The following is a 19,147-nucleotide window of genomic DNA, read 5'->3' as shown; positions in this document are numbered from 1 at the left end:
GGAGTTGTTTTATTTTTTCGGTATCCCAACACTAACTGAAAACAACAATTAACTGTCAAAACGTCAAAAGCATTGTGGTCAAAAGTCATAAGTGTCAAAGTCTAAGTATAATTTCATGATTTGTACGTCTGAACGTCTGTGTTCCGTGTGATTTTATGATAAAATAATGATTAATGATAAGTTATGAGAGGTTAAACATGCTGTATGCGCTGTCAATTCATTAGTTTTTATATCCGCATTAATTATTATTTTATTAAATTTCTTATAACAATTAAAGAATTTACGGCGAATGTTGATTCAAAATATTGTGCTATTTTACGATCTCATGTCGCGCGTTGAATAACTAGTAAGAAACACCCAGCATCCTTCTGGTGATACGTAATGGAACTGACAACGAACCCCAGAGACTTTTCTACAAATACATTCCCTTTCTTTTCAAAGCCGAAATTGATCGGATACTTTAGCGTCGGGCCCCGGAGGAATTACGTGAACGACTTTTCCAATTTGCGATATCTGAACAAGATTCCTACCAGTAAAGTACGGTTCAATTTGAATCATAACAGTGAGAACGCTTTGAAGAGAAAAGAATCTGAAGAAAGGTTAAAATTCTTATTGAATTACTTCCAAGACCACAGAGAACTGTTTAATGTGTACGATAAACGGGTCGTATCTCTGAATGATGTTCCGTTTATGTGCTACAGAGGATTTCTGAGGGAAGTCAGCGCCCTTCCCTACGAGTTCCGGGAAACTTTCAGGTACATTTAGGATATTTATATTATAGTCCTTAAAATATAGCTCGATTAGAACTACAGCTGTCAGCAAAAGTTAGGACATAACTTTGTAGTGACGCCTAAAGGAGTGATTTATATTAACACATGAAAAATCATTAGTATCTGGCATGTTAATTTATTTTTTTAATACAATGCTTGACATATAAATCAACATAATTATATAAACTCAGCCTTTAAACTAAAAAAACTTCTTCTTTTTCTTCGTTTTTTCATGGCCTTTTCACCTCTCAACTCGGGTGTTCTGGCCAGTGCCGAGTATTTGTTTTTTTTTTTTTTTACATATTTACACGTGTTGGTAATATAATAAAACTCCTGTTAATCTCCTTTTCTCTTACATCTCTTCAAATTACATACATTAATGTTGTTATTTTTAATCAAATTTCTCTACTGAAATTCGTATTACTGCAAAAATCGCTTTAATGAAATTTTATTAACTACCTTTGGTTTAAAATCTTCTATAATAATAATAATAATTATGGATAACTTATATAGCGCCATTTTCGTAATATAATACTTCTCCTTATATTGCTTTTTCAAATTTGAAAGATTACTTGCTATACCTATTATTCTTTCTTTTTTCTCTGCTGCATTCATGTTTTTATACTTTAAATTACTTATATTGTATATGTATATAAAATCTATATATTGCTGCTCTTACTATAATGTGTCATTAATATTGAAGATGTTTTTTTAAATTTATTGTCTCATATTATTTCATTGAAAGATTCTTCTCATCTTTGAATCCCATAAAATATGTATGTGTATATTTATGTTTTTCCTTTTTGAAAATGTTTTTTTTAATATCTGAGCATGTTTATCATTCTTTATTTTAATTCTTACCTTTTAATTACTTTTACAAAAAAAATTTCTTCATTTTTAATATCATTTCTATTTGCAAATACTAACTACAAACTTTTAAATAACATTTTTTTGCTTTTATTTTAATTTTTAAACAACTTCCATTTATGTTTTTTTTTCCTTCTCTTTTTTGTACTTTCATTGATAACCTTACATATAATTATTATATAATATGGAAACTTCACTGGTCCATTAGAGTTAAGTCTAACTGTAAAATATATATGTAAAATATAAACTACGAGTATGTAACCGTACTGTATGTTTCCTGAAAAAAAAAAAATACACAAGTTAGTAAGTTAGTATTTAATACAATATATGCATATAATAATATAACGTATTTACAGCTTTCACCATTTATAACTAGATATTTACATAGGATTTTAAATACACGAGAGTTAGGATATGAATAGGGAATGGGATATAAATATCAGAGAGGTCGGATAGGAAATCAGGATAACAATCATTTATGGGGCATCCAAAAAAACATGGTTTAAATCTTCCTCATCTAGCTGACATCACAGACGTGGATTTTTTAAATACAATGTTTGACATATAAATCAACATAATTATAAAAAATCAGCCTTAAAACTATAAAAAACTTAAATAAACCTAATTATTAACGACGTTCTTACAACGGATTTAACCTACTCTACAAATAAAATATTTTTTAAAGATATATATATATATTATATAAGCCCTTATAATGAATATTTTCATTTTGAAAACGATCGTTTCGTAAGTTGGTAATAAATTTTGTCACAGAAGTTCACGAGTAATGCATTCATTTTAATGTTGGTAATGCCACAGGCTACAGATAGAAATAAAAGGAGAGTTGTCTATGCATATTACATCTTACATCTCGAATTTATTTGATTACTTTATGGTTTTCAACCTCTTCTAAATATTAATTTATTAAGATAATGATAAATTGAATTGTCAATTTATCATAAAAATTTTAATACAACCGAAATGTTTGTTTTTGGCACCATTCAAATGACTAGAATTTAATCCTTTATATCTCCCTTATTTCTTAACAGATTTTAATAAGAATAGCACCGATCGGCTTGTGATTTTTTTGATTAATTTATTAGCTAATAAAAAAACCCATGATAATTGCCCATTAAAGAAATGTCATTAATTCAGATTTGGATGAATCTTAGCGGAGAGTATAAATCTTTGTATCGCAAATAAATGCGAGTACTTCTGCCGTTTGTAACGTCTTATTTATGCGAAACGGGCTATTCGGCACTGGTTGCAATGAAAACTAAATATCGAGCCAGGTTAGTAGTCGAAAAGCAGATATGAGTGGCACTCTCCACATTGCTCCCAAAATTTGATAAACTTTGTGCCAATAAACAACAACCCTCGCATTCAATTTTTAGATTATGTACCATCCTCCAAAATAAATATATATGAACTTAGGTTCAGTAAGTCAGGTCTTTTAAAAGTATCGAGCTAATACGTAGAGAGCGAGTGCTCTCACTTCGGTTGTAATCAGCGGTCCTCTGAGGAGGTGGCTTCTTCTGAGCATATTTCATCACATCAACACAATACGTGGTCAGCTTTTCATCATCTGCACTGCAGAATCTAATCAGAGAGAAGTTATCAAAATCTTTAGATGTCTTTGGTATGTTTATTTTGGTGTTTCATCCTATGTTTTTATTTTTAGATTTGCTGCTTGTTTGTTTAATGGAATTATTTACCTGCATTCTCTGAAGACTCCAGAAGCTATAATCAAGAAAGCGAATACCACAGATAGAGAAAAAGTAATGTGTGCTTGGGGATACAAATTTGAGCAGTACATGGTATCAGGTAAATCAATTTTAAACCACTTTTACCATTTGCGCATTAAAGGTTATCTCTCATACAGCTCCCATGGCACATGAGTCTACATAAAATTCAAGACTTGATATATCTTTTACATGTTTAAATAATGAAGTGCTATTATATTGTTAATTGAATCGGCATTCACTCCGTAACACTTCATTATAAATTAGTATAAAAATAAAACTTTGTTATTAGTGTTACACAATTTTTATTATTTTACGACATTGTGAACAATATTCTGTGTTTACTATATTAGTTTTATATCACCCGTCTATGGGAGGAGTGTTCTCCCGAAACTGTAGTAGTGTTCTTGTAAAATAATAAAAATTGTGTAACACTAATAACAAAGTTTTATTTTCATAATAATTTAAGTAGTATTATGCTTTTTTTTATAAATAATAGAAAATATATTATTGAACTGTACAGTTTTTCAACAAAAATTTAACATACATTATGTAGAAAAAGTACCTGGAAATTGTAAAAAAAAAAAACACAAATTGTTATGAATTCATCAAAATTTATTAAATTTGATCATATAAAAATGTCTAAATTAGTTACAACAGAGAGGAAAGGCATTTTGAGAAGAGAATATGAAAGGCTAGGCATTTACAGGGCTTATGACCTCTCATTGGCAGGTCTAAGTGGCCACTTTACACACTGTGTAAAATTCACCATTCTTTCCATATAAAATATTTATTTCCGAATATTTTATATGGTGTACTGATTCGAGTATTTCAGAGCATGTTTTTAATTGAAGGTTTTGTTTAGGCTGTCCCACTGTGGTTTTACTAAATGTTATGTATTTTGTTTTGTCAATATTTCAAATTAAAAGATTGTTACCTAGCCACATTTTTATTATATTGGCACTGAGCCGCAGAATAAGTTTCATCGCATTTGTTACTAGTAAAAATTAGAGCAGTGTCACCTGCAAATGCAATTATGTCACAATTTTTTATATGTGTCAGACATAAATCATTAATATACAAAATGAACAAAATCGGTCCCAAAATACTACCTTGCGATACACCAGAATCAATGTTTTTTTCTTCGCTAGTAATATTATCTATTTTTACTTGTTGTGTTCTACCACATAAATACATAGCCTTTAAACCAATCCAGTAAATTATCTTGTAAACCTATATTCGACAGACGTTTTATCATGATGTTTTGTGATATCGTGTCGAAAACTTTTGCATTGATCAATGCAGTTTTAGCAAAAAGATGGACCCAAAAAAATTAGTTTTTTTTTCTTTCTATAGATGATCCAAACTCTGATCCGGATATAGAGCCACCAGTAGATGAGAGTTCAGAATTTTCCTGCGTCTTCGAAACCAGATTAAATCAACATAGATTGATCTACGGAGCTGAAATGGATGGGCTTCTGGTTCCAGAATCACAGGTGATAATTCATTTATATCAGCTGTACCAGCGGCAACGTAAGATGGCACCATTGACTGAGCAAAAAACTTGTCACTAGAGCAAAAATTTTAGTTACAATTTTTTTTATCATTTTACTTATTAGTTTTCTTTATTTTAATTTTAATTATAAAAATGTACGCATATGTATGTGCATTAGTGTATGCATATATGTACAGGTGTGTATGTATGTGTATATATGTATATATATATATATATGCATGTTCATGTGTGTATATGCATGTATGTATATATATATATATATATGGATGTGTGTGTGTATGTGTATGTATGTTTGTTGTATGTGTACATTTTATTTTATTTTTCATTGTTTTATATTTACTTACTATTTCTTCTTCTTCTCTTCCTTCCCTATTTTCTCATTCCACTTCCTTTCACCCCTAGCGATTTTATTAGATACTCCTTACTTTTTTGCAAATGCAATTTATATTATTATTTTTTATAGTAAACGCCTATTTTTCGCTAATGAACTGTATTTATTTCCGAGGATAGCAAAAAACAAATTAACACGAGCGTTGGCTTGGAGATTACACACGCGTTGACTTATGACTGTGATAACTTAAGCATGTTCATTGTGATCGCTCAAATGCTTAGCACGCTTTTAAGCACGTCGATAGTTATTTGTGAGCTACTCAACTACCAAAATCCTACACATACAATAAACACACTTCAACCCTTGACATCGCTTTCTCCTGTCAACCTCCGACTGGGTAGGAGCTTCCTCGCTTCATCCACAAGTCTAAATTTCGCATAGAGTTGTTGGAGAAGAAATAAATCATACGAGAACCGCTTAAGGGAGCTCGGGTTAAGTTCACTGGGAGCGCAGGCAGCGTGGTGACTCGATCTTAACTGAGCAATATAATGTACCCAAGTTGAAATCAATGTTCACTGTGAATGAAAACCGTCATCTCAGAGGTCATTCATTGAAACTCAACACTACCTCCTTCTCATCCAACCCCGAGAAGAACTGCCTGACAAACCGAGTTGTGGAGAAATGGAATGGCCTTCCCTAGAAACTGATTGGTGCTAGTTCAGTTAATGTTAACTAGATGCACACACCAATTTATAATGTTGAATAAGCATGTACACTTGATATACACGCATCAGCTTAATAGCTGCTAGTGTATTATTAATTATAATAATAATAGACGCCTAATAATAGTGGACAAAAATTATTACAGTACCTAAACATTTGAATAATGATGATATTGTAATTTTGGTTGCCTACACAAATTCAAATAACAAACATAGTTTTAATTTTATTTGTAACCGACAGGTGAAGGAAGGTCTGCGGCCAGATGTGCACTCCCCGGAACAAGTGTTGGAAAAACTGAGAAACAGCAAATTCATTGAACTAAAGACATCCCGAAGAATAGAAGAGAGAAAACATGATATTGCATTTCGGTAAATTTACCCATATCTAACGTTCACTAGCGGGTAACAGTTGGCCTAGGTTGATCAGCTCTTTGGGCCTTACCTAATCGGCCCACAGTTGGCCTCGGTTGATCAGCTCTTTTGGCCTCACCTAATCGGCCCTTCCCCTGAACGGTCTCCGGAAATATGCTTTACCACTCGCTATAATGAAAGATGATTTTCATACAGAAAAATAATATTTATTGCCAATTTTAAAGGCGCCCTCTGCTTTGCCACTTTTTGTATTTTGCGGCAGTCTGTTCACAAAACATCGAGAAGAAAATAAAGTGTATAAATGAACATTCAAGAGTGTTCATTACGTACAAGTGTGCATCTATTCTATTATTGCGACTTGTTTTTGACGGCTTGTGCTTTAGACGTGTTTTTGTGTGTTTTATTTGTTAATTGGAGTAAAAAATGAACGTCGTTAAATCTTTATTACATTATTATTTATCTCTGTATAATATAAAATACTTATTTTAATACTTCTTTGATTGATAAAAAAATCCCTTCTCGGCGTCAGTTTATATGTTAAACTAAATTGTTGACTGTATGTTTCTGTAAAAAAAATGAAATAAAAAAATTTAAAGAATATTTTCGGTATTCCACTGTACATATCGGTTAAAATATATTTTTATTAAATAATTAATGCTTATTAGGAACAGAAAAAGCATTTTATCCAAAATTGGATATAAATTACCAATACAATAGAAAGTTTATCAATGTGTCGGATGTTGCGTACGTAGTAAAAGAGTAATGCTAATATATAATTGTCTCACACACTTTTTACGTCTCGCTCTCGATAATACAGGTATATTCAGGAGCGAGACAGACAATTTCACGCGTCACACGCGCAAACAGCAAAGTTTCTAGTACTTCTCCCAGACGCCCGTTAGTCGCTTCCCGACTTTCATCAGGGGCGGTTTTTTCGCCCGCGTTGCGAGCATGAGCTAATGATTTTTTCATGTTTTTAGCAATTATATTAGAAATATTATCACTTTTGACTTCAACTATAAAGAATTGAAGCAATTGCCTATGAATATTACATTTTTACCAGTTAGAATCTCTCATTTTTTGCATTGCAACGCGCAGATGTTTTTGGGACAGTGGGGAAAAGGTTAATGAGGCAACCAAAGGTACTCCCAGGCCCTCGGTTTCCGAGCTATGCTTCAAAGAAATATCAGCTACTATTTTATTCAATACACCAAACTGTATTTTTCATACTGATTTAAGTAATTTTTTGCAGAAAGTATAAAACTCTCAAATGGTGGCTGCAATCATTCTTCGCCGATATTGAGACTATAATTTGCGGCATCAGGGATGATGATGGAATAGTGGAGGAGATTAAGCAGTTCAAAACGTCTGATCTTCCTAAACAGAACAATGTAAGTACAAGTTTCGTTCACCGTAGGAAACACAAACTATACACGAGAGGGATCACAAAAGCTATCTTCAAGCTATCACCAACAGACAACTCTTGGCACGACATAAATTTTTTACTAGCAAAATTTGATTAAAATAATTCTGCCACTTAATTTCTTCCAAAAGAGCCGCTAGATGTCATTGAGATTCGGCTGTCAATGCGCATGTTTCTGAGGTCCACCCATTCAGTTTTGTTCCCGCCATTTTGATCCAATAATGTCGCAACCCGCCTTTTGTAAAATTGCGATGTGTAAATGACGCTGTCAGTTTTCAGTGCGCATGTCCAGAATCTCGCTTCTGAGTGGACATCCTCGCCATTGTTTGCACTGTAAACTCATTCCCGTGGAATACGTCGAACCAACATACATCTACCTCGGCAATCCGGTGGCTTCCCTCCAAACCGTTACAAATCTAATAAAAATGGCCGTGCTCGGTAATTCAAGTTAGTTCTTATAATCAGTTTCGTACAAGTCGCTCCTAGTTTGTGAATAAATATAGTCTGCAATGTACTAATTTTTACAGTGTATTGGATGTATCCGGTGTAAATTCAAAATGTGTTATCCCTACTTCACTAAAGACATCGAGCTACTGGAAAAAGTCCAAAGATGTGCTACAAAAATCCCCAACTCACGTAATGGGCCTCTTACCACGATAGATTAAAAGCACTGGGACTTACATCATTGGAAGAACGACGGAAGAGAGGGGACTTGATAGAAACTTATAAGATACTCAATGATCGTCAAGAAACCCATTGAGGAAGTTGAGTGCTCCAGGAAATTAAATGTAAATAATATTTTCTTATGCACAGTAAAAATTAGAGTGTTAAATTGTACTGCAAAGATTCTCGAAAATGTATGTAAAAAATAATAGAAATGATTTTAATAAAACTGAACTACTTCAAATGATGCGACTAGTTCTTCCGAATCAACCAATTAGTGTTGTGATCGATTTCCGGTTTACAGGAAGCCAATACACCAATCAGCAGAACTCATCGAAGAGAACTTGTGACGTCACAGGCGGAGTAATTACAAAACCTTAAAAAAATTATAGAGCTTTATTTTTTTTTTTAAATTCTTACTTTATCGTCAAATTAAAACATAATGTAAATGGGGACTAGATTTCTCACAGTCCATGCGCTCTGCAGCTGCAAGACGTGCTTTCATCTAGCTCCTATCTTGACAGATAGATAGTAGATACTATAACATAGAGTTGTTGGAGAAAGTTTAGAGAAGAGCAATTAAAATGGTAGTTTCTCTAAAAAATAAATCATACGAGGACCGCTCAAGGGAGCTCGGGTTAAGTTCACTGGAAGAGCGGAGGCAGCGTGGTGACTCGATCTTAACTGAGCAATATAATGTACCCAAGTTGAAATCAATGTTCACTATGAATGAAAACCGCCATCTCAGAGGTCATTCATTGAAACTCAACACAACCTCCTTCTCATCCAACCCCGAGAAGAACTGCCTGACAAACCGAGTTGTGGAGAAATGGAATGGCCTTCCCTAGAAAGTGATTGGTGCTAGTTCAGTTAATGTTAACTAGATGCACACAGCAATGTATAATGTTGAATAAGCATGTACACTTGTACACTTGATATACACGCATCAGCTTAATAGCTGCTAGTGTATAATTAATGAGAATAATATAACTAGTTAAAATAGATCATAATTGGAAATGAGGAACTAGAATCCCAATATTTATTTATTCGACAGCTTCCTCGAGGTGATTTTCACAAAATAGCACTATAATAATAATTTCAAAAGCCTGGATTTTCATAGACTATCAATCTCAAAATTTCATTTGTTATTTGAGTGTCTTTTGTTTCAGAACTATTGGCATCCAAATGTCTGCATGAACTTCTGCAATGAGATTTTTCACTATATCAAGGAAGCCTTCTACAGGGAGATAATAAAACTGAATCGTGGCGCTACACCCGACTCGGTGAGAGATCTCCCCATGATGGAACTGGTGTTCGAAAGGCTTCCCAATTCCCCCGTAAGGCTCTCCACTCCATTGCCGGATGAGAACATTTCTGTCCTTACTGACGCGTACATTCATTCTTTTCCGAAGGTCTGACACGTAGCTGAATGTTTATTTAATAAAAAAATCCCACAAAAACCAGTATTTATTGTTGATTATTAATGAACCCCCTTGACCTTGAATGCCTACGGTGACATGAAAATAATGTCACATTTCTCAGTATTTTAAGGTTTTCAAGTTGTAACTCGATTGACAAATGAGAAAAGACTCAACAGTGTTTCGAGTATGTCCAAATGTTCGTAGACATTCTGGATTTCCTCCCTTGAGAGTTTATTGTCGAAATAAAAGACGAGTGATACTTTAATCCACAAATTTGGAATATCCAGTGATCGCTTTCATCACTTTCGCGACATCTTCGAGACTGGTATCTTTATTAAGGAGTTCAGTGTATTTATACAAAGCAGAGGTAAGGATAGAGAATCCAAAATTGTATGAAAGTAAATTGAATAAAATTATTTTTACCTTAAGGATCAATAACAATTTTTTTTTTCAGGTTAACTAATGAGTTGATATAATGCTATTTTAATGAAACTTATAATATTAGAAATCAAACACTGATTTGAGTCTACTGAACACTTTATTTTATTTTTACAAATATAAAAAATAAAAAATATAAAAACAAAAAATTTCGTGACAATTGTTTCGCCTTGTTAGGGCATTTTCAAACGAATGTTTGATGCGTGTATTTATTACATAGCGAATAAATAATGAATTAAATTGAAAATGAAGCGCGAGTGTTACGGCGATGAGGTGTTGAACTGGCTGTTTGGACTGACTGGGGTTGCCACACCCTGTGGTCTCTTTAAAGGCCACGTTCCTTTGTTCTCCATATCTCCATGGTAAGAACGATGTTAATGTATATTACTTTTTAGCAGTTTTCACTTACTCAAAAGATTGCAGGATTTCTTGCAAATCAATGAGCAAACATGAATCCAGAGCTTACTTCTCCCACTCCTCGATTATGCAGATGTATGTTACCTAGATGCTAATTCTGAACTGCTTGATAGGTTAGATAATAGCCGTGCCGAATGAGACGTTACAAACAAATACAAAGATTCATACTCTCCGCTAAGATTCATCCAAAATTGAATTAAGGTTTTATTTTTAAACTTTTGTTTTAGTTATCGCAAGATAATTCTATAAATTTGATATTTTATTTAATTTTTGGCGCCTCCCCTGGCAATAGTCCGCGCCTTTCCTCGGGGGCGCGCCCCCCCTAGGTTAGAAACCTTTGCGCTAAGAAAATGAAAAAGTGAATACTGTAAAAGAAGGTTAAGGACGAGACGTAGAGAATTTACCAATTTGATAAATAACATAAGTGCAGTAAAATGTACATAAAGTAATTACATAGATAAACATCTCTATATTCTAATTATTTTCTCGAATAGAGGCAATAATGATCAGTGTCGACATCGTTCATTTGAAAACAGGATAAAAAACTGCATTTTTAAAAAATTTTATTTGTTTACATTTGATACATTTTTTTTACATAATATCGGTTTAGCGCAAGAAGTCATTAAGTGACAAATTCTTGTTTTTCAGCAAATCGCTTCCAAAGTTTCTATGCCTTAAATCTGCAAAATAGAAAGATATTAGCTTTTTTTATGGGTTCATCTCTGTTGTAATATGTTAATATAAACAGCTCCCCACGGAGTCGAATCCAGTCCTTGTCTACAAAAATTTGGACAAACTCAAAATATTGTTTTGTCAATGAATAGTTAATTACCTCGTTATATTGCACTCATTAGTAGTATAAGCACCGAGTTTTATAACAAACGGATCATTAGTCATTGAGTAGCTGTCCCCGAAACACAAGCAAGATGAGTCATTCGCAAAGTTAAATAAACTCGAGCACCGTGCCGTTATAAAATTCCTCACCAAACAAGAAAAAAATCAGAAAACCATCCACAAAGAGATGTCAGAAGTTTACGGGGAGTCTGCTCCTTCATTATCGACAGTTCAAAAGTGGTCCAGTGAATTTAAGAGGGGCAGAGAGAGCGTAGAAGACGACGAGCGATCTGGTCGGCCAGTCGAGGCCAGTAATTAAGAAAATGTGGAGAAAATTCAATATTGGAGGATGCCAGAACGAAGGTTAAAAAGATAGCCGAGATTACTAGCCTATTCACCGGTGTAATTGTTTCTATTTTACACGACCGCCTACACATGTCAGAAGTCCGTGCAAGATGGGTGCCGAGATTCCTGACGCCACTCCAAAAATCTCACCGCGTACAAAGCTGCAAAGGGTTTTTGGAGCTCTGTGGTGAAAATTCTAAAGAAACTACCGACGAAATTGTTACTGGGGATGAAACCTGGGTTCAATATCCAAATTTCTTGATGTTCTTCCAACCCAAACTGAAGGACAAGAATAGCATGTTAATTAGTAAACATCTATTTTCTATTTATATTTATTCATATTTTTTCTATTATAAACTATAATTAATAATAAAAATAATGTGACCTCGCTGAATCATTCAATCTGAATTATTTAACAAACTATTTTTATCTTCATTATTAAGCAATAAAAATTACCGAGACCGGTAGACATAGAAAAGCCGGTAAGTGGCTACGTACAAATATTTAATAATATTCTTCCCCCTGGGGCGCGTCACCCGTAGACCAGCACGAAGCGGCGGTACAACTTCACGCCCCTCAGCTCTCGGCCACGATGGGGTCCAGCCTCCTCCGCGGGCTGGGGAGCGTCACCCCGGGGTGGAACTTGCGCGTGTGCCTGCGCAGGCCCTTCCTGCTGCTGAAGAGCACGGAGCAGTAGGAGCAGCAGTACGGCTTCACGCCCTTGTGCTTGCAGGACACGTGGTCAACGAGGGCCTGGTTGTTAAAGTAGCTCTTGTCGCATTCGTCACACTGTAAACAAATTTGTACGCCGTTAATAATAATTTTGGCTAATAGCGCAGAGCCAATTTTAACATATACAGTAAAATAAATATATTTCACAATTCATAAAACAATGTAGAAATAATTTACAAAATATCGTCGCTGTTTAGACACTAACCCAAAAACATCATTTTGAGAAATCACATATGAAAATATGACGTTTTCTTTTTTTTACTGCTTATTAGTACCAATCCAGTGTCCTATGCACCATTCGGTGCGGAAATGGAATGATGATGATGATTAGTAGATAAAAAAATTATGTATAATTTTCAAATCCTGCGAAAACGGTCTTCGCATTGGTCACGCCCCAATATGTCACGATTCATGTTAATTTTTAACTTAACATCGACACGAATCCTGATGCCACAATTATCAATGCCAAACATGTTGCGTTTTTCTAGGGACATCTTTTTTATAATTTCTTTTTTAAAGTTATGTATGAAAACATTTCTCCAGAATATCCATATTGGTTTTGAAAATACAATTAATTTTTCTGAATCCATTTAATATATTTTTATCGGTATTCGTAGTACGTGATGTTTCCCTATTCCAAAGTTTGAACATCAAGGAAAAATGCGATTTTTGTGGTTTGGAGGTTTTATGTACAAAGCATAATATTTATTTATCCTTATTTTTTCCATTACAATAAGACCTCACTGGGCTGGGGTTACCCGTGCCGAGGACACTAAACAATATACTTTTTATTTAAAATATTTTTACATTTAAGAATAAACAAAGAAGACTTAATAAACATAGATAATTAACAAAATATTCAGACAGTTTTAAACACTACGTATTTATGTTTATAATTAATTTTATGTACATCTTTATTATTTATATTACAAAACGGACTATGAAAGAACTAAAACATAACATAAGCTATAAATTTGGGGAGCAGTTGATTCAATATTGGTTTGGGCGAATGAGACAATCCATTTTACTTCTACGCAGCTCCACTATCCATTTTTTATAGCCTTTTTGAATATCTTCTAGTTACTAACTGTTTAAATACATAGTGGAAGCAGGTTATAGATTTTAATTGAATAATACTCAAAATCCCTTTGTCCAAAAGTGCTATCAGTTTGAATTTGTTTGAGTTGTCTTTGTGTTTAGGATCCAGTGATTATATTATTTGTATGTGATGTATTGTAGGGATTATGTCTTTCATTTGAGTAAGAGTAGTTTTTGGATCTGTAAGTGAGTATTGTTTTAGCTTATAATTGCTTTGGTGTCATAAGTTGTGATTTGTGGAATATTTCTTCAGTAGATGTCTGTATCGGGACTCTGAGTATTATTTGAATTGTGGATTTTTGTGCAACAAATACACTATTTAAAACTGTGTCACTGGCACCACCCCATCCAATTATACCATATTCCAAAATTAATTGGCACAATGCAAAATAAATCTTTTAAAGTTCTTTTACATTAATTAAATTTCGAATTGTTTTGAATATATACGTTAGTCTTTTACGTTTATTTTTCCACTTTAAATTTATATCAATAATTACTCTTAGGTATTTCATATATGTATTTGATGTTTGATAGTCCCTCATTGTCCATAGCATGAGTTGCAAGAATCATAATAAGAAAAAATCAAGCAAGAATTAAATAAAATACAAATATTAAAAAATCAAAAGTTAGGCATACAAAGGTGATCTGAGTCTCCTCTAGACTAGTTATATCCGGATAGTCTTTACCTTGTACTGGCGTATCTGCGTGTGCTTGGAGAGGTGCTTCTTCAGGTTGCTGCGGTAGATGGAGCGGTAGGGGCAGAGCGCGCACTCGTGCGGTGTGCGGCCCGCGTGGCGCTTTTCATGCGCGGCCAGCGACGCCTTCATGTCCGTGCGGTAGGCGCACGCCGCGCACGCGTACGGCTTGAGCCCGTCGTGGCGCAGCGCGTGCGCGCGGAAGGACTCCGAGTGCCGCGACGTGAAGGGGCAGCGCGTGCACGCGTACTGGCGGTGCACGCCCGCGTGGCGCTCCGTGTGCCGCTTGTGCGCGCCGCGCGACGCCAGCGCCTGCCCGCATATCTGAACACACCGACAACGTAACACTGAACATTTTGATAATACTTTTATATGCGTATAAATTGGCATTCCACAAGGCACAGCTCTGGGGCCACTGCTATTTACAATAAATTAACTAAATGTCAAATAGATTTTTTGCGCAAAACCGGCAGTCATTTCGTATTTAAGTAATTTAATCAGTCGAATTTAATTTCATAATGTGCATTAAACCTTATTAAATAAGCATCTAAGGGCGTGAGTTGCACTTTGTTTTGTAATAAATGGGTAACATTGTTATAATGACCCATTCGTTTCGTCAATATTAGCAGGCGCTCAATGGAATCAGTTTCGAAGAGTGTAAACTTTTTGCATTTCGGTAGTTTAAAAACGTGTTCGAATTTGTAATGTGATTAAGTTATATCTTTACTAACAAAAAATCCTTTTATCAATATAGATACTTAACAAAATGTTCAGACGGTGATAAACTTCCTAAAGTAGTATGGAATATTTTTTTTAATAATGTTTACCTTAATGTAATCAAAAATGCAACTTTTTAGACACCTTTCACTTTGATGTCTAAAAAAATAAAAAACTTCATACATCATCGGAAAACTCTAATGTACATTGTAGGTTGCTGCGTTCAATTTATTGACTACCTACAGAACCCTAGTAGGAATGTTGCAATTACTCTCTCCGGCCTGATAACACCAGAACTGTCAACGCAAGCGCACGCGACCTCGGTGATAATGAGAGAAAATTAATAAAAATTAACTACTTTCAATGATCACGATTTGTTGCAACAGAGAGGGAAAACAACTTTGAAAAGGGATATGGAAGTCTAGGCATTTACAGGACTAATGACCTCTCATTGGCTGGTTTAAGTGGCCACATTGGACTATGTTATACACAATTTTTATTTTTTTTGTGTGATAGTCTAGTCGACCTCGTGGTGTAGCGGTCAGCACATTTGCCTGCCATGCAAGAGGTCTCGGGTTCGATTTCCGACATGATTGATGTGAAATATTTATTGAAAACAGTGTTTTAAGATTGATCATCTTTCCTTCATGTAACAAAAATGATCAAGATACGCTGCGATTGGTGTACCAATGCAGTGCCCTATGCACCATTATGTGCGGAAAGGGAATAAATGAAAAAAAATTCATTAATCTATCATCAAAAAAAATTCACTGAACTTCGTCAAATGATTTTAGTAAGCCTATTTTTTTATCTGTTAGTAAGACTATTTTTTATTTGCTAATAAGACTATTAAACTAAGCCAAAAAAAAAATATTTTTAGTTTTATATGTCATATTTTAAGCGCTGTGATTTTTTAAAGTTTTGTATTTCTGAAATAACTCCGCGTGTGACGTCAGAGGTTCTTCTCTGTCAGTTCTCCCGATTCGTTTACGGTAAGTCAACCGTATATCCTTCACAGCTCTCATGTCATTGGTTGGTTCATATGAACCGGTGACATGGTTCAATGTAGTACGCTTGAATTAAAATATTTTTGTGGTACATTTTCAACAACTTTGCCGTACAATTTAATGCTCAAATTTTTACCACACGCACGAAATACATTTTTTGTATCCAATTTTCCACAGGGCTGAAGTTCCTCATTGGTTGTCTAACCAACTGCGTCCGTTCTATTGCTAATTCTCATCCTCCAAGCCCAGGTACTTAAAGTATCGTCATGCTCCGGTTTGACGAGTGTAAATGACTTACCTCACAAATAAACAGAGGTACGGAGCCTTGCGGTCTTTTCGGCCGTCGCGGCTTCATGCTGCTGGGTGTAATGGCTCTGAGAACAATAAACACATACACCGTTTGAACATGTAGAGCGAATGGACAGTGAAATGTGAGGAATGAACTACAGTCGTCTGCATACCCACACAGCTTGGCGAGTCATTCTAGATTTGTCTCTCCTAGCAAACAGTCGCTCTCTTACCACAATATAATAAGCATTCAGAATAAACCACAGTCAACTACAATAAGTCTTATTATTGAACTTCACATACCACCATAGGAGGATACTGTAAGGAATGTAGGTATATTGATGGTGACAACAATATATCTACAGTCGTCTGCATACCCACACAGCTTGGCGAGTCATTCTAGATTTGTCTCTCCTAGCAAACAGTCGCTCTCTTACCACAATATAATAAGTATTCAGAATAAACCACAGTCAACTACAATAAGTCTTATTATTGAACTTCACATACCACCATAGGGTATAACAGAAATAATGTCTGAAAATTTAAAGACGCAAATGGTCGGCTGACGCAGGAAATGAGGCAGTCCGACTAAAAGAGCGCTTGATCCTGCTTGGAAGATTGAAAGCGCCTAAAATAGCTTAAGAACAATCCAACAGTTCTTATTCTTAGAGGTGGGGGTCAGTGCTACTCAAGCTCCTGACGCCACTGCGACCTGTGAAGATCTATTGTGACAGGTCCCGTGAATAGTTCTCGCCCTCCTCCTCTCGAATTTACATTTTGCTAAATCTCCCCCTACAAGCCCAGATCCGTAAAGTATCGGGCTACGAGGCAGTGGCGAGACGTGATTTTTTATTAATTTGTACTATGTTACTATATAAATATGTACATAACAAGTAAGTAATTTAATTATAAATGACTATTTTCTTTATGGTTCTGTGAAAATCAACTCAAACAACAATAATCATTAACCACGCGATATACGTAGCTTTATTCTACACTATTTTAATAGAATTCTAAACTTGTATAAAAGTTTATTAACGAATACCACAATGACATTCAGCAGATATTTTCATTATGATCTGTCATTGACAGTACTGTCAAGACTTGATTTCTTTTAGAATGAATAATGCCTAAAACAGCCACAGCGAACGCCACCTGTCCAATGTGATACATAATATGTCAACGGTATCCTATCAAAGAAAAATAGTCCTTCGGAAATAATGTTCGAAATACTAGTTTCCAAATAGAGAATCTTCAAATAATATTTGTAATCTGCAAGTTTGTTTTCGTACTAAAAAAGCCGACTTGGGTTAAAGACGAAAAATACCGTGTACTTTTTTGTATGGAAGAATAAGCTGAGGTAATCGGCTAGTTTCATCGTTCAGCGAGAATGGTCTGGGCGCACTTCATAGATATTTTTTTGTAGAAAGATATAAACGGTGATTTATAATAAATAACAATTATTTTATTTATTTTCTCATAAACATGGTTACTATAAATTATTATTATTCAAAGTCAAATATAATGGTAAGCTGTGCATAATCGCTTATTTTGACGATTCGCCCCTGCTATGAGGTAGAGGGCGAGCTCTTTAACATTTTCAGGTCCTTTTCTGGTGTAAAACATCACATTCACATTCGTTCACAGAATGTATATAGGTGTTTCCTCATCTGCACTGCAGAACCTACATCTAGAAGTTTGGGAAAGGTTCATTCTAGCAAGCTGTTTGTTCAATCTGCGGTGCCCAGTAAGGCAGGAGCGAATCGTGTATAGAAGCGATTATGCACAGCTTACCATTATATTTGACTAACCATAATATTGTTTTACTGTAACTTTATTTACAAAAAACAAATAAATAATTACCAATTATTTATAATCATTTCAACCGTTCATATTTTTATCCTAATATTAATATTAATAAAGCCCGCCCAACGCCTGCGGTGAGCCAAGACACAAGTCGATAATAATCTGGAATACCAGCTTATTTTTTCATACAAATAAGTGTACTATATTTCGAATGTCTTAACCCCAGTGCGGGTTTTTTCTCCTAGATCAAACTTGCAGATAAAACAAATTATTTGAAGATTCTTGATTAGGAAAACCGTATTTCTCACATTATTTCTTAAGGTCTATTTTTCTTTGAAATGGTACTTTTGACATAAGACCATAATTACTTTCATGCGTCATATTGCAGGACATATGGAGCTCGACGCGGCCGTTTTAAGCACTATTAATTTCTAAAACAATTCGGCCAGTTGACATTTCAATTAAATACCCAATATCGACTGAATTCATAGTGCTAGTTTTTAATGAGTTATGTATTAAAGTAATGGATAATATATCTATGTAATATAATTATAATGGACTCAGTATTGATGTAGACATTTTTAACAGCACTTTGCATTTGTACAGAAAATTTCTTCATGGGGTCGATATTTGGGATAGTTGCTGAATGTGCATCTTGAGTGGTTTATGCTATGTATATGTGCCGCATGTAATGTATGTTTGTGTATGTTTTATATGTGCGTGCGTGGATGGCTCGGAGTGTACATTCGGTATTTTTATTTATTTTAATTTATTACCTCTATGGAAAACGCAAATGTTAACAATTATTTTTTTCTCACTTGAAATTCTTATTTATTTATTTTTTTTGTCACATTTAATGTTTGTATCTTAAGCATAATTTATGAAAACTTAATTGGTCTTTTTATGTTAAAAAATTGTTGTTTTTAATACTTATTATGTATGA

The 19,147-nt window shown here is 34.5% G+C and overlaps 2 protein-coding genes across 5 annotated transcripts in view; one reads left to right on the top strand and one right to left on the bottom strand.

The window, feature by feature from the left end:
• The first annotated feature begins 22 nt into the window (after nucleotides 1-22).
• Rai1 (Rat1 Interacting Protein 1) lies at nucleotides 23-9,872 on the top strand. The gene is made up of 6 exons (XM_088231887.1): nucleotides 23-755; nucleotides 3,319-3,461; nucleotides 4,736-4,875; nucleotides 6,190-6,317; nucleotides 7,573-7,711; nucleotides 9,576-9,872. The coding sequence occupies exons 1-6, from the start codon at nucleotides 382-384 to the stop codon at nucleotides 9,822-9,824; spliced, it is 1,173 nt and encodes a 390-aa protein (XP_088088013.1). The 5' UTR covers nucleotides 23-381; the 3' UTR covers nucleotides 9,825-9,872.
• A 1,396-nt stretch (nucleotides 9,873-11,268) lies between these two features.
• The window catches only part of LOC148278104 (uncharacterized), a 33,878-nt gene continuing 25,999 nt past the window's right edge, over nucleotides 11,269-19,147 (bottom strand). For 2 of the 4 annotated variants that reach the window (XM_088231884.1, XM_088231885.1), the window contains exons 15-17: nucleotides 16,409-16,484; nucleotides 14,378-14,710; nucleotides 12,243-12,650 (exon numbers count right to left, since the gene is read on the bottom strand). In XM_088231884.1, the coding sequence (XP_088088010.1) occupies nucleotides 12,438-12,650; nucleotides 14,378-14,710; nucleotides 16,409-16,484 (622 nt within the window). In that variant the 3' untranslated portion in view covers nucleotides 12,243-12,437. Of the gene's footprint in view, nucleotides 11,363-12,242; nucleotides 12,651-14,377; nucleotides 14,711-16,408; nucleotides 16,485-19,147 lie in introns of those variants that run through there. The other 2 variants (XR_015823284.1, XR_015823285.1) reach the window with 2 other exon arrangements.

This window comes from Micrasema longulum, unplaced genomic scaffold (assembly GCF_059751315.1).
Source record: "Micrasema longulum isolate JH-2025_06_02 unplaced genomic scaffold, ASM5975131v1 h1tg000928l, whole genome shotgun sequence".
NCBI classification, from domain to species: Eukaryota; Metazoa; Arthropoda; class Insecta; order Trichoptera; family Brachycentridae; genus Micrasema; species Micrasema longulum.
This window is presented reverse-complemented; position numbering and strand designations above follow the sequence as displayed.